This window comes from Herpailurus yagouaroundi, unplaced genomic scaffold (assembly GCF_014898765.1).
Source record: "Herpailurus yagouaroundi ecotype Mexico unplaced genomic scaffold, PumYag 159, whole genome shotgun sequence".
NCBI classification, from domain to species: Eukaryota; Metazoa; Chordata; class Mammalia; order Carnivora; family Felidae; genus Herpailurus; species Herpailurus yagouaroundi.
This window is the reverse complement of record NW_024412400.1, coordinates 2,182,740-2,199,267: the sequence shown is the minus strand read 5'-3', so window position 1 is coordinate 2,199,267 and position 16,528 is coordinate 2,182,740. Positions and strand designations below refer to the sequence as shown.

General features: G+C 43.5%; 1 protein-coding gene across 4 annotated transcripts in view; it reads right to left on the bottom strand.

Moving 5' to 3' along the window:
• GLB1 (galactosidase beta 1) overlaps nt 1-16,528 on the bottom strand; it is an 87,820-nt gene that overhangs the window by 25,552 nt on the left and 45,740 nt on the right. For all 4 annotated transcript variants that reach the window (XM_040479657.1, XM_040479658.1, XM_040479656.1 and 1 more), the window contains exons 11-12: nt 3,322-3,396; nt 1,062-1,151 (exon numbers count right to left, since the gene is read on the bottom strand). In XM_040479657.1, coding sequence (XP_040335591.1) covers nt 1,062-1,151; nt 3,322-3,396 — 165 coding nt within the window. The remainder of the gene's footprint in view (nt 1-1,061; nt 1,152-3,321; nt 3,397-16,528) is intronic.

Genomic DNA, 16,528 nt, shown 5'->3' with positions numbered 1-16,528 from the left:
CCGCATCGGGCTTGCTGCTGTCAGCGTGGAGCCTGCTTCTGATCCTCTGTGTCTCTCTCTCTCTGCCCCTCCCCCACTCCTCTCCCTCAAAAATAAATAAACATTTAAAAAAAGAAAAGTTAAGCTATATAGGACATTATTGGATACTTGACTATAGAGTGCATATTAAATAAGATTATATCAACGTTAAATTTCTTAAGTGTGATCATCATATTGTGTTCATATAGGAAGATGTCCTTTTTCTTAAAAGATATATGCTGTAATATTTAGGGGTGACGTGTCAGGATACTGACCAAACTCAAACGGTTAAAAAAGGCAGTTGACTGCGTATACACACACAGACCCACCTGTCAACATTCAGTGAATCCAGGTGAAAGCTACATGGGTGTAAATTACACTTTCCTTGCAACATTTTTAGATTTGAAGATTTCCAAAATAAAAAGCTGGGGAAAAAATTTTAAATAAATATGAGGGGCAGGCACCTGGCTGGCTCAGTCGGCCAAGTGTGCAACTCTTGGTCTCAGAGTCATGAATTCGAGCCCCATGTCAGGCGTGGAGCCCACTTAAAATAAATAAATAATAAATAAAATTCATACGAGGCGGTGGCTGGGTTAACCACATACACGCGGGCATGCATGTATGCACTGACAGGTGTTCTGCTCCCTTCACAAGCAGGAAAAATCTCTAAGGACCTAACCTATTGACAACACGGTCCCTACACCTTTGAGCTAACTAAGGACAAATAATTAAGTGGTCTTTTTGCACATTAAGATGGTGGTTTTCCTCTAGTAATCAAGACTAAGTAGATCAGAAATACAGTCAGAGTTATGTTGAATCAGGTTGAGTTATGCCTATTCAAGGCATGAGAAGAAAGGGGTGGGGGGAATCTAGGAAGGACCAGCCCACCGTGTGGTACTTAAAGCTACAGAGAGCCTGGAAATCGGTGGCGAATTTACACAGGACCTGATTTATCTGCCTACCACTTTAGCCCCTGCAGGGCAGTGCAGAAAGTACCTTTTTGTCAGTAGAAGAAGGGTGAAGCATTACCTCTGAAGGCCTACCTGTTTCACCTGGATAAACGTCAACGGATAAAGGCTTTTTATGGGCCCAGCAGGACACAGAACGTTCAGAGCGTCCTCCACCGTCTTTAACTGAAAAGAAACAAGACCAGCATTCACTCACTGTCACCTGGTCATCAGAGTGGAGGCTAATGCCATTCACAAATTATCAAAGACATTACTGGATTGGACCAAATCCCTAAACAGACCTAAACTGTTAAAATTCCGCTCAATGCTGACCCCCAGTTGCCTTCAATCATCGCTATCCATCCCCTAACTCTCGATGAAAAATAACTCACGGTGGTTGTAAAGCGTGTCAAGTACATCTATTCGCAAATACAACCTCTATACAAAAGGCCCTTCAAATGAATGAAAACCAAGGCTCGGAGGCTGCCTCCTCTCTAAAGCCTTCCCCAGCATCCCGGAGGGAAGTAACCAGGACTGCACCTTCCTCTGAACTTGACTGTGGCCTATTTTCCACGCCTGCATCACGTACCAGCCGCTTACCTTTGCCGTCCTCGCCGTTGTGTCAGCTCCTTAAGGGCAGAGTCTGTGCGGTGCTCACCCGATACCCAGCACAGAGTAGACACTCAATAAATGCTTACTACATTGGGTCCAGACGATCGTGTACTCTCACAACCCAGGAGGCTTATTCTGAGGTAGCAACAGGATGATGGCAGCTACCGATCGCTGAGTGCCTGCCGAAGCCCAGGTGAGCGCCCCTTGCATGCACACCCCAGTGAATCCTCACAACCGCCGGGTGGGGCAGCCATCACCGTCCCCAGGTCAGGGATGAGGAAACAGGTTCTCAGAGAGCCTCACAGGAGCAACGGCAGAGCCAAGGTCTGCAGTTAGGTTTGGCTCTGAACCTAGGACTTCCCGCGACTGACACTGGTTAGAAATTTTATGGACACTTTTGCAGGGATACCTTGCTGATGTGTAACATAAGGGAAAACAAAACCTTAAGTACAGTTCCATCAGTTCAGCTACTCACATGGAAGCTCTTCTATGTGGACAACTAAAGAAATTCCACTCACGGTAAACGGTTTATTCCATAAACCATGTCCCACGTCAACTGAATTCAGTTGCGTGCTAATTTGCTGTCTTAAACTGTAAACATTTAGTTCATAAGGAAAAGCTATTTCTACTCACACAATTCTCCTTCATGGCAAATAGAATGTATTTTTGGTACTATGCTAGTTTTGTTTTGTTTTGTTTAAGCAATGTTGCTGTATTAAATATTTGTACCTATTTTCTGTTGCATAAAAATACATTTCCCGCAGCTCCAAAACAAATCAACCTCCTCAAGTAGCCAGCAGCAAGGAGAAAAATGGAAGATACTCCGTTTACAAGTGTGATTCAAGTCTGATCAAAACTAAAGAAAGATTCCTATCACGCAAAGAGACCACATTCTTTGTAGAATGTAACACACGTATCTGACGCTAGGTGGAAAATGTCACAGGAGCTCAACCAATCATAGTATCAAAGGGCTTCACGAACGGAAAAATTATACAATCGTGTTTGGCATTTTGGTTAAAGATAAAAACTTACACTATATTAGAATGTCAAGATTCTTAAGAAATGTGTAACTGCTTGTGTTTTTTTTTTTTTTTTTTCTCTTGTGAGTTAACAGATGTAGGAGTTAGGGATTATAAAAGGGGAAATCCTGAAGACACAGATGGTCAAAACAAATTGATTTTGGCTTACGTCACTCCCGACAATGAAATGAAATCTCCCTTCTTTTTCTCTTTCCTAGAATAAAATGTCTTCAACTCCTTTTTATGATTAATTTCTAGCCATTTCCCCCTTGCTGTCCCATTTACCAAATAAACCAGAGCCCAAAAATCAGTACATGATTTTGAGATGGAGGGAAGCACACTACATGTGCAAAGATCTATGACAATGCCTGTGGCTTTGGAGAACTCCCTAAAAAAAACGTATATTATGGAAAAAGAACCTCACCAAGCACAACGAGGTGGCATGTTATTCCCACAAAGGTCCTGAAGCTGCTTTGGATGACTGGTAATTGAACCAAAATGACCTGAATGATGTACAAACGTCCACCCACTCCTGCTCATGCCCTATGTGCTCACCCCGTCAATGTGACACATGCACATTTTCCCAGAAACATCACCTACCTCATCAGTCTCAAAGAAAACCAATTCACAGAAAGATAGAACCAATTCCCCAGCGTGACACTTTCACTCACAACTGCTCAATTCCACCCCCTCACTCCCAACAGTTCTGTTATTTTCTTTCTTACCTTTTGCAGAGCAACTTTTCCATATGCAAACTTGGGTGTAGATGGAGGGATAAAACCTTCTGGTACTTTTTCAAACTAGAAACCAGAGTGGAGAAAGAAAAAAAAAAAAAAGAAAAAAGAAAAGCTGTTAAACCCTCAGAAACGTAGCTATACAATTCAGTTTTCAAAAGGAGGCTCAAAGACTCAAACAATAGTGCGGGTGATTTTTGGAAAGGCAAAGGAACAAAAGGTTTCTCCCGCCAGACAGGGTTTGGTAAAGCTTTTACTTCCGTGTGTGTGTGTGCGTGTCTGTGTATGTCTGCATTGTAAACTCCAGGAATCATTCAAATAATTATAGAAGAAAAGACTTCAAAGCAGAGAGCAAAAACAAGGAGAGAGAATGAGGTGATGGCAGAAGGCTGGAGTTGGGGGGAGAAAAGGAAAAAGGCCCAGGGCCAAACAGAATCTTGAAGGGAGGTAGCTGTAAGGAAGGAAAAGTATTACTCGCAGGTTGAATCTTACTGATAGATTAAAGTTTGATATCAGTGTTCAATTTCCTGTGGTTATGTAAGAGCATATTCCTACCTCTTCTTATGAAACACACACTGAAGTATTTAGGGGTAAAGGTAAAGTATTTAAAGGTTACTGCATGTAACCCTCCAGTGGTTGAGAAAACCCAAGGGGGCAGTGACGGGAAAATGATGAAGCACAGAGAGTGAAATGTTGACCTGGGTGAATCCGGGTGTGGAATACTCAAGCGCTCGATGTACTACTTTTATTCTCGAGACTTCTCTGTAAGTTTGAAATTTTTCTTAAATAAAAGCCAAAAACTAAAATAAAAATAGAACCTTACTATACACTAAGCGCGCGCGCGCACACACACACACACACACACACACACACACACACTTAAATTAGAGTTAGAAGATATAAGTGCCAAGTCCTAGAAGTCTGTGTCCACCTCCAAGCAGATTGCATTATGATCTCGCAGGCTCCCCACATTTCTTTCCTCCTCCATTCTTCTCTTCCTCCCTTCCTTTCCTTCGGTTTCCACCTTTTAAAATTATTTTTATTCTTAGGTTTTTTAATTTTTAAGGTTTATTTGTGAGAGAGAGACAGAGTGCAAGTGGGGGAGGGGCAGAGAGAGAGAGGGAGACACAGAATCCGAAGCGGGCTCCAGGCTCCGACCTGTCAGCACAGAGCCCGACGAGGGGCTCGAACCCACGAACCGCGAGATCGTGACCCGAGCCGAAGTCAGACGCTTAACTGACTGAGCCACCCAGGCGCTCCTCGGTTTCCATTTTTTAAAGTACTTAAAAAGGAAGACGACAGACTGCTGTAATGAAAAGCAACTTTCCTGACTATTCTCTTTGTGCTATTCTTCAGAGGAAACCATTTTAAATCCATTTAATTTTTCCATTTTTGCATCTTTTAGTTTCTATATTTATACTTATCTGCTATTTCTTATTTCATCCCTTGAACACATTATTGATTTCTTTAATACATGAGAATTTAGCCCACGTGTACGGTTCTGGCTATCTCTCTTTCTTGCCAACATGGTTATATCAGCATTTCTCTACTGGTTACCTTTGTAGCTTGAAACACTATACCTCTATTTCTTAGTTCCATCAATTAAGATGATCTTTTGTGTCCATACTTTTTTTTTAAATTTTTTTTTAACGTTTATTTATTTTTGGGACAGAGAGAGACAGAGCATGAACGGGGGAGGGGCGGAGAGAGAGGGAGACACAGAATCGGAAACAGGCTCCAGGCTCCGAGCCATCAGCCCAGAGCCTGACGCGGGGCTCGAACTCACGGACCGCGAGATCGTGACCTGGCTGAAGTCGGACGCTTAACCGACTGCGCCACCCAGGCGCCCCTTAAATTTTTTTTTTTAACGTTTATTTATTTTTGGGACAGAGAGAGACAGAGCATGAACGGGGGAGGGGAGGAGAGAGAGGGAGACACAGAATCGGAAACAGGCTCCAGGCTCTGAGCCATCAGCCCAGAGCCCGACGCGGGGCTCGAACTGACGGACTGCGAGATCGTGACCTGGCTGAAGTCGGACGCTTAACCGACTGAGCCACCCAGGCGCCCCTGTGTCCATACTTTTTAAGATAAGTCTATTTGCACCCTTTCCTGAGCTCTCTTCCCTACTCCCACCCCCAAATTATGAGTTATACTTTTACACTGTCAAGGTTAAAAGGTCTGTCCTGTACCCATACACCTTCCCACCACCTGTATAGTGACTCTAAATTCAAAATCAATCAACAGTGTTCACATGATTATAATTATATAAATATTACTCTCTGCAAAGCTAAGTAGTATGTATCATGACGAATGTTCTATGTTCTTCAGCTTTTTGTGTTCTCCTCCTTCCCCTGGGGTTTCTAATTGCCTTTCTCTTTTCCTGTCTGCCTTTAGGTTAGGAAGGGAAATTTTTTGAATTTTTGAATGTCTGAAAATGGCATATTAAGTCGATAATTTGGATGAGTATAGAATTCTATACTGAAAATCATCTTCCCTTAGAAGGCAAGATTTGCCCCCCCATATCATCCGGTGTGAGTCACCGGATGATTCTTGTTCTTTCAAAGGTGACTTCTCTCTAGAAGCTTGTAAGTGCTTTATTCTCTATGTTTTCATTTTTTTCCAAGGATGTGTTTGGGTTTGTGTGTTTTTTACATTTATTATTCTGGGCAACTCAAATATCCTTTTTGGTTTTAGAAGAAAATTCTGTATTTTTTAAATATTTTCTTTTCTTCATCTTTTTCCCTTAAAAGTAAGTTAGACATCCTAGATTGTTCCTCTGTATCTCTCATCTTTTCTCTATTTCAATCTGTCTTCTGGTTCTAATTTCTAGGAGATTATCTTTTTATTTTGGGGAAGCCTTCTTTGTTCTTTAATTGCTCCTTTTTCAAAGTATCCCATTCTTATAGTGTGAAAGCAACATCTTTCCAAATGTCTCTAAAAGATATAAATTTGAGAGGGTCTGCTCGGCTTTGCTTAAGATCTCTCATTTCTGTCCTGAATTATCTGTTGCCTTGAGGTTATTTTTCGGTTTACTTCATTTTGGTCTTTCTCTTTTCCTGTACAGGTTTTATGGATGTCTTCAAACATCCGGCCACCCTTGGCCATCCATTCTTATTTAATGGTAATGCAAATGAATGCACCAGCATTTGCATAACCATCTTCTCTAAGCCAATCCTGCTCTGTGTACAAGGGCAAGGTTTGTTCAGTGGGGAACTGTTTTGGGGTGATTTGGGAGGGAGTCAGACATGATATGTAAGGTTTTTGCTCTCAGGCTGCACACTTTTTTTTTTAATTCTAATTTTCTGACTATTAAAAAGATGCTTCCCTGACGGACAGTCCATTTGAAAGAGGGGTGGCAAAGTGGAGGACCTGATGGGAAATAGGCAGTTCCATTAGCCTTCCCATTTTCAGCTGTTTCATTCTGTCTTTTGTCACATCCGCGTTTCCAGGACCCTGGTTCTCTAGGGTTCTTTAAGAGTAATCTACTCCCTGTTAACCTGTTTCTTTTAAAAAAAATTTTTTTTAATGTTTATTTTTGAGAGAGAGACAGAGCATGAGTGCAGGAGGGGCAGACAGAGAGGGAGACACAGAATCCGAAGCAGGCTCCAGGCTCCGAGCCATCAGCACAGAGCCCGACGTGGGGCTTGAACTCACGAACCGCGAGATCATGACCTGAGCCGGAGTCGGATGCTTAACCGACAGAGCCACCCAGGCACCCCTGTTAACCTGTTTCAATAATCCCCTTTCACACTCACTGGGGACCTAGACTTCTTCATGCTACATCCTTAGTCACCTACATCTATTTTTGTTACCCAGAAATTTTTTGAAATCTCTTATGCATGGATAGTGCCCCTCTTGATGGCTTCATTTAAAAAAATACCATTTTTTATCATTTAATAACATTTTGAAAGGCAGAAGAGATAAGTATGTGGTCAGCCATCCATCTTGAACTGTATTTCTAGTATTCAATGAATTGATAGTTCCGTGACATTTTTAAAGATTAAAAAATTTTTCTTAATGTTTATTTATTTTTGGAAGAGAGAGAGAGTGTGAGCAGGGAAGGGGAAGAGAGACAGGGGGACAGAGGGTGCGAAGCGGGCTCTGTGCTGACAGCAGTGAGCCTGACGTGGGGCTCAAACTCACGAACCGTGAGATCACGGCCTGAGCCAAAGTCAGCCGCTCGACTGACTGGGCCACCCAGGCACCCCTCTGTGACCTTTTTAAAAGAGCACATTAAAGGGGTGCCTGGGTGGCTCAGTCAGTTGAGCATCCAACTCTTGATTTCACCTCAGGACATGATCCCAGGGTCACGGGATCAAGCCCCGCATCAAGGCTCTGCGCTGAGCACGGAGGCTGCTTAAGATTCTCTCTCTCCTTCCCCCTGCCCCTCTTCCCAGCTGGTTCTCTCTCTCTCTCTCTCTCTCTCTCTCTCTTTCTCAAATAAATACAATGAGGGGCACCTGGGTGGCTTAGTCAATTAAGTATCTGACTTCAATGAATTTGAGTCCCACATCAGTGAGCCTGAGCCCTGCTTCGGGTGAGCTCCGCTTCCCTCACTCCCTTTTCTCTCTGCCCCTCGCTCACTTGCGCCCTCTCTCTCTCTCTTAAATAAAATAAAATAAAATAAAATAAAATAAAATAAAATAAAATAAGCACATTAAAACGATCTTCCTGATTCACATTAAAATGAATGTGAGGCCAAGTAGTTGTATCTGTGGATCTCAGACAGACAAGATGGGAAGTCTCTCTTCCCAGCCTCCCTGACAGTCCTAAGCCACACTCATTCTCCTGTGGCAGTCTCCCTGCCTCTTCCTCCAGCCCACACTCTGGCCAATAGAAGCAGCAAACACAAATCCACAGAGGGGAACTGAGAGTCGTCTAATTTGCTTGCTGAGGTCCCCTATTCACCTGCACATAGTAGGGACCATGTCGTATCTAACTCCGAAAGTCAAGGTGGAGTCCAGCGTCAGCGTGAGCAGGGCTGCAATCTCCTCTATCACACTGGAAGAAAAAATCGCGGCACAGGCAGCTTTCCTTAACCTACACTGAGCTCACAGGGATGGAATGCTTCTGTACTAGTTTGGTCGTCGCCCTCGCTATGCACAAAGGCCCTTACAGTCCGTCATTATATTTCCTTTTCAGAGGTGAGACTGGTGAACTTGCTCAAGAGAATCACAGGGCAAAGGAATGAGCTGGGATCTTGACCCCAAGTCGAGTGCTGTTTCTATCGCTCCACCTCACCTCCTTTATTGTACAACAGTACAAGAGACAGTGTCTCCTATTAATTAAACATAATTCCAGAGACAAAAACACCCCATGATACCTTTTCTCTTCCAGTTTTCCTCTTGGACCCTCTCCTTATGCACATATGCCATGAAAGATTAGAGACGGTTTTGTAATTTGCTACTGCTACTTACCCATAGTACTTTTGGCATGTCTAAATACTGACAATAATTTTATTTATTGCATAATATATTCAATGTTTATTTTTCAGAGACAGAGAGAGAGACAGAGAGAGAGAGAGAGAGAGACAGAGTGTGAGTGGGGGAGGGGCAGAGAGAGAGGGAGACACAGAATCGGAAGCAGGCTCCAGGCTCTGAGCCGTCAGCACTGAGCCCGAAGCGGGGCTCGAACTCACAAACCGCGAGATCATGACCTGAGCCCGGGTCGGACACTTAACCGACGGAGCCACCCGGATGCCCCTACTGCATATTACATCCAAATGGATACGATCATCCTTTCAGTATTAGGATTTAGATAATTTCCAATTCTTGATATTAAGATAGTGTTACAATGAACTTTATGTCTATAGCATCATCTTGGTTAAAAAAAAATCTTTTCAATAAAGCACCAAGTGAAGAGATACTAGGTCAAATGATATAAGCATTTTATATGAGTCTTAATAGAGCGTATGCCAAAGTTTTCACCAAATGTCTATACGTGTTTACATCTTCCACCCGATTGTCGATCTGGATGTTGGTTTTTTTAAATCAGTGGTAAGAGCTCATCATAATGTTGACATTAAGTCTCCATCTGTCTATCCCATTTGCCCCAATCTTCTGTCTTTTCTTTTCAACAAGCTTAGTGATTTTTCACTGATTATTTTATGGTAAAATCCTAATCGTGTATCAAACGAATGTAATGTTTCAGAAAAGGATAAATATTCCAAAACACTCTTTCAGAACCTTAATTTATTTTTCTGTCATAATCTGTGCTTTAATCAGAGTTTCCATACCGGTCATAAATGTTGCTTCTTATCCTGCCTATTTAGCTGGACAAATTTAACATCAGAAGCTGCTCTTGCCCCAGTCAAATCCAATAGATTCGATGGCGACCAACCCCTCCTTCCCCAACATCTCTAACGTTTTCGTTCGTTCTTCTAACAAATTCTTATTCAGAAAGGACTTTGTGTCAGGTCCTACGCTTGGCACTGGGGATATAAACAGCCTAATCCAGACTGTGAAAAATGTGTGTAAACAAATGGCACCAATGCACTATGGGAAGTAGCACGTTCAAGATGTCCACACTGCAAGGCGGTAGAAGAAGTTAAAACGCGACTAACTGCAGAGCCAGGTCAAAGACAACGTCCCAGAGAAGGTAACTGAAGTGTGTTCTCATTTTCCAGATGGGTGAAGGCGAGGGAACATTACGTGCAGAGGCTGGGAGATATCAACAGTACTGTCCTATTCACGGAATCTTATGCACCTTCATTTTCAGGCTGGAGAGTCATGTACAAGAAGGGGAGACTTGCAAAATGAGGCTTGAGGAAAACAGGAGGCCAAGTCACGGAAGGCATCTTGACCAGATCGGCGTTTTAGAGAAATCACTCTGAAAGACAAACCAGAAAAGCCAACTCTGCAGGAAAGGAAAACACTAGAACCACAAGAGTGCAGGCAATGCTTTAGAAGTCTCACGTTTGTTATGAAATAGTCACTTCGTTAGCCCTAATGATCAGACATAAAACACTGTGTTTCCACCAGCACCGTGGCTCCACAAGAGACAGCTGGTGTCTACCCACTGCGCTAATGTCATTCCATCCATAAACCAAGAAGAACAATCAATCAGCCGGTGTAGACTGGTCCTCAGTCAAGTTTCAGACTTCATTAAGCTCTGAAATAGTAAAAGTCACCTTGGCCATTTTCACATCCCCGGTCCCCACCCAGCCCCAGCGTCCACCTCAGGGAATCCTAATATTTGCTCCAGTTATCAAGGTCCTCAATGTACAACTTGATTAATTTCTGTAATAATGACCCATCACCCAAAAGCAAGCCAGCTGGACTTTTATCTTTGATAGAATCCTTAGGAAGAACTGTAACAAGACTAGAAAGTGGGTCTTAAGTTCATTCAAAAGCGTACAAAAATAAACTCACCACTGCCCCTCTCAGGAATTGGTAGGGAGGAGGAGGGCGCTGCCCTACAGTCTCATGGTTCATACTCGAGGTCAAAGTGTTAACCATGTCTGGTTGAGCTTTACCCACAGCAAAGAGAGCATTTTAGAAAATGCAAATGCCATGAGCTTTGTCATACCTTGAAGAGTCACGCGCCAAAGGCCACCTGGAGCCTTCATCACCGAGCACAGGCTTCTGCAGCCTGATGGGAAATTATCCACCCTGGGCATCCACATCAGTGAAAGATACTGTCCGTCGACACCCAGCTTACTCTTGAAATGGATTAAAGAAGAGGCCCATTCCGCCTTTTACGTCTCTGGTGGAGGAAGAGGCAGCTCTGGTGGCGGTTTATGAGCCCATTCTTTTCCTCAGTGCAAGCAAACCAGCTGACTGAAAGTCTACAAAGTCTCGTAAGACAGATCCCACTTTTAAAGCAGTTCTTTTCTCTTTCCCAAACCTGAAATGCCGAAAAGAAGACGGAAAAAAGGACCACGTGGTAAGCTATGATCTATCATAAGCTATTGAATTATACTAATTTCTGGAGACTGTCTCCTTCACGGGTTCAGCTTACTGTGCCCTCTGGTGAGACGCTGGGACCCCCTGGGTTTGTCCCTGCTTGGCCCACTGCCCTTCTCGCTCAGCTCTCCATCGGCAATCTCAGCCTCCCCTGGACTTGAGCCTCCCCTTCCACCGATGACCTGTCCTAATGACTGCCTCTTGGAGCTTCTCCCTCTTAAGTGAGGCACTTGCCGGATAGACACCCCCACTCGGATGTCCCCAAAGGCATCTGGAGCTGAACAAACCCAGCGCAGAGCTTTCTTCCCCCTTCCCCTTCCTGGCCCGTCCCTTCCCTGCAGTCCTCCATGGTTGTTGCTGACCGCAACACCCATCCGGTTATCCGACCAAAAGCTGTAAACCGAGACAAATCAGTGCCTCCTCACGCTGCCTCACACCTGCACGCGGGCAGTCACCGAATCCGACCGATTTTACCCCCGAAACATTTTCCAAATCTATTGCTTCCTCTCCATGCCCCGCCGCCCCCACCACCATCTCATTTCTAGGTTATGTCAGCAGCCTCCTAGCTCATCTCCTGCATCCGGAAATGTCCCCAGGGAGGGTCCCAGCAGTGCGTTCACATGGTCACGGGTTTTTGTAAAATTTGCACAAGTCATCTAATTTAACCGCCACAGGCTAAGACCCTTGTCTCTTTCTGCGCCAGCTGCCTTGTGTCACGAGTCAGGAGGCTTTGGAGTTCGCCACAGGCATCTCTGGGATGTACCCCAGGGAGAGCTGAGGTGGGGTTTATTTAATTTGGGTGTTGGATACATCTACATAGTTCGTTGTCACTTCGGTGGCTGGATACACTATCACCAACAGATCATTCCCCACACCCGATAGGCTGACTCACGTGCACATCACTTGATGGTGCCCTGAGGCATCCGGCTTCAGAAGTACGGGGTTGTACAAGAGACACAGGGTTTCAAATGTCTGGGGCCAGGACCTGTCTGTAGAAATTTCTCCAAATTCTCAAGGTCATATATGAAAGAACTGGAGAGAGATTGCCTCAATTTTGATAATAATCTTAAATATGTATATAACATTATCAGAAACAAAATGTGAAACTTTTTGTTTTCTAAACTCTCAGTATGTGGGAATGCAAACTGGTGCAGCCACTCTGGAAAACGGTATGGAGGTTCCTCAAAAAACTAAAAATAGAAGTACCCTACGACCCAGCAATTGCACTACTAGGCATTTATCCAAGGGATACAGGTGTGCTGTTTCGAAGGGACACATGCACCCCCATGTTGATAGCAGCACTATCAACAATAGCCAATGTATGGCAAGAGCCCAGATGTCCATCGATGGATGAATACATACAGGAGATGTGGTATATGTACACAGTGGAGTATTACTCGGCAATCAAAAAGAATGAAATCTTGCCATTTGCAACTACGTGGATGGAATTGGAGGGTATTATCCTAAGTGAAATTAGTCAGAGAAGACAAAAATCAAATGACTTCATTCATATGAGGACTTTAAGAGACAAAACAGATAAACATAAGGGAAGAGAAAAAAATAATATAAACACAGGGAGGGGGACAAAACAGAAGAGACTCAAATATGGAGAACAAACTGAGGGTTACCGGAGAGGTTGTGGGAGGAGGGATGGGCTCAATGGGTTAAGAGGCATTAAGGAATCTACTCCTAAAATCATTGTTGTACTATATGCTAACTAACTTGGATGTAAATTTTAAAAAATAAAAAAATAAGATTAAAAAAAAAACGCTCAGTGGCGCCTGGGTGGCGCAGTCGGTTAAGCGTCCGACTTCAGCCAGGTCACGATCTCGCGGTCCGGGAGTTCGAGCCCCACGTCAGGCTGATGGCCTGTTTCCAATTCTGTGTCTCCCTCTCTCTCTGCCCCTCCCCCGTTCATGCTCTGTCTCTCTCTGTCCCAAAAATAAATAAACTTTGAAAAAAAAAAAGTTAAAAAAAAAAACGCTCAGTACGTTCTAAAAAACAAATTTCAATAAGCCACGCTAAAGGGAAAGATTTCCATTCTCTCTCTAGAGAAAAAGAGTACAAACAAAACAGAGACAAAAACCAGAAGGATAGCAGATGTGTTTCAGTTAATAAATTCAAAGTATGCTTTGGAATTTTGTGACGTTTGCGATTATTTTAATCCTTAAAATTTTTAAATTTGTCATGATTTTTTTTTTTTTTACTCATTTAAATACACTCTTGGGGCACCTGGCTGGCTCGGCTGGGGGAGCACGTGACTCTTGATCTTGGGGTTGTGAGTTTGAGCCCCATGTCAGGTGTAGAGATCACTAAAAAATAATACATTTAAAAAAATACACATTCATTTTTGTTGCCTTATCCAATACCCTTTGTGACATTCGTATCTGACTATATCGCTGTCTTCACATTCCCTAAGAGGGCATAGGCAACAGCATTAATGTTCTTGGTGATAATATCACCTGTCCATTAAGGAGAGACTGTAGTAGCCATAGCTTACAATGGAGAGAGATCAGGGAGCCAAAAGGGAACTGGAGATTGTTAAAAGTCCAGTTGACTGGAATACAGGTCCCCCTTCCAGCCAGGCCACTGAAATGCAGGTGCATGTTTGCAAAGTGCCAGAGCATGACAGTCAGAATGGTCCTAGCCGTCCTGGCCAGGTGATCTGTAGAGCAGGGGCCCTTGAACTGCAGCAGAGGGGACTGGCGGGTGATGGCGAACGGCTCTAGCAACCATCAGTCAGAAGAGCCAAGGAGAGTCAGGAAAAGTGTGGGGGGAGCGTTGCCGGGGTGGAGGGAGGGGCAGTAAGAGGGAGCTCGAAATATAGGAGAATAAAAATGTGAGATCAAATATAAGGTGATGTTTTACATAAAAAAGCACAGTAAGTATGTTTTAATATTCGACGATAAGGCATCAAGAGCTCACTATCTCGGAAAGAAAACTATCTAAAAGTAAACCCACCAGCAACGCCACTGCTGGGTAAATAACCGAAGGAACGGGAAGCAGACTTGAGCAGATACCAGTGCCCTGATGCCCCAGGTAGTATTATTCAAAACAGCCAAAAGATGGGGCGCCTGGGTGGCTCAGTCGATTACGCATCCGACTCTCGGTTTTAGCGCAGGTCATGATATCTCACAGTTCCTGAGTTCGAGCACTGCGTCGGGCTCTGCACTGCCGGTGGAGCTTGCTTGGGAGTCTCTCTCTCCTCAGCGCCCCTCCCCTACTCATGCCCACGCATGCGCACGCGCACTCTCTCTCCTTCTCTCTCAAAATAAATAAACTTAAAAAAAAAAACAGCCAGGGGCGCCTGGGTGGCGCAGTTAGTTGGGCGTCTGACTTTGGCTCAGGTCATGATCTTGCGGTCTGTGAGTCTGAGCCCGCATCAGGCTCTGTGCTATCAGCCCAGAGCCTGGAGCCTGCTTTGGATTCTGTGTCTCCCTCTCTCTCTGACCCTCCCCTGCTCACACTCTGTCTCTGTCTGTCTGTCTCTCTCTCTCAAAAATAAATAAATAAATAAATAAATAGCCGAAAAATGGAAAACAACCCACGTGTCCAGCAAGAGATGAACAGTTACACAACATGTGGTCTATCCATGCATGCAATATCACTTAGCCAGAAAAAGGAGTGAAGTTCTGATACATGTTACAACATGGAGGAACCATGAAAAAATTATGGTAAGTGAAATAAGTCAGACACAAAAGGAAAATATTGTATGGTTCCATTTCTATGAAATATCAAGGACAGGCAACCTTACAGAGGCTGAAAGTAGAGGTTACAGCAGCTGCGAGGAGAGGACACTGGCGATTCTTCCTTTTTTTTTTTTTAATTTTTTAATGTTTATTTATTTTTGAGAGACAGAGTGTGAGTGGGGGAGGGGCAGAGAGAGCTCATTTGAGGCAGGCTCCAGACTCTGAGCTGTCAGCACAGAGCCCGACACAGGGCTTGAACTCACAAGCTGGGAGATCATGACCGGAGCCGAGGCTGGATGCCCAACCAAGCCACCCAGGCGCCCCTCTTATTTCTTAACAGTTACAGAGTTTCTGTTTGGGGTGATGAAAAGATTTTGAAAATAGACAGTGGTGATGGTTACACAACATTATGAATGTAGTTAAAGCCACTGGATCGATCATACACTTAAAAATGGTTAAAATGGCAAACTTTATGTTCTATATACTTTATCATAATTTTAAAAAGTTAATAATGTAAGATGCCAAAAAAACCACTGAATTGTGGACTTTATGTATTTATTTTTTTAAGTGTATTTATTTTGACAGAGAGAGAGAGAGAGAGAGAATGAATGAATGCGGGGGAGGGGCAGAGAGATAACCAGGGTTAAATCTAGGTACTGGGCACATGGGTGTTTGCAACATTATTTTATACACTTAAAATTGTTGGGAGTATTTCATATTTTAAAGACAAATATATCTAATAACTGTATTAAGAAATGAAAGACTCACTTTACGAGTATCTAAAAAAACAGGATATTTGGGAATAAGCATATTAAGGAATGGACAAGGATTATCTTAAGAAAATTTAAAACAAGACGGACATCAGAAAAGACTTGAAGAGGAGAAGCAACTTTTCTTGGCTAAGACTCCACGTCATAAATTTCACCCCTAATTTGATACACAAATTTAATACAAAATGAGTCAAAACATCAATAGGTTTCCTGGGTTTTTGTTTTGTTTTTTGAAGTTGATAAAATAATACCAAAGCGTATGTGGAAGATGAACGTACAGAGTAGCCAGGGAAATTTTGAAAGACTAAACACGGAAGACAAGTCCTCCCAGGTGATAATAAAACATAGTAAAAATAACAATTAAAACAGTTTGGTGTTGGGAAAGGAGAAAAAAAATTCAGTAACATAAAAGAATCTGAAAACAGACCCAAATACTTTAACCGGCTGGTAACTTAAGAGATGAATAAAGCTGAATCCCAACCTCACTCCCAACAGCAAAACTAGCAATTCCACGTACATCGATATTTGCACATAAAATGTGAAGTCATAAAAACTGTAAGCACCCCACAGGAATTTATTTCTACTACTAGGCTAGGGAAGCAGCCATGAGGGGTGCCTGGGTGGCTCAGTCGGTTGAGTGTCCAATTTCAGCTCAGGTCATGATCTCAGTTTGTGGGTTCGAGCCCTGCGTCGGACTCTGTGCTGACAGCTCAGAGCCTGGAGCCTGCTTTGGATTTTGTGTCTCCCTCTCCCTCTCCCCCCCCCCCCCACTCACCACTCACACACTCTCTCTCCTTCAAAAATAAACATTAAAGGGGCGCCTGGGTGGCGCAGT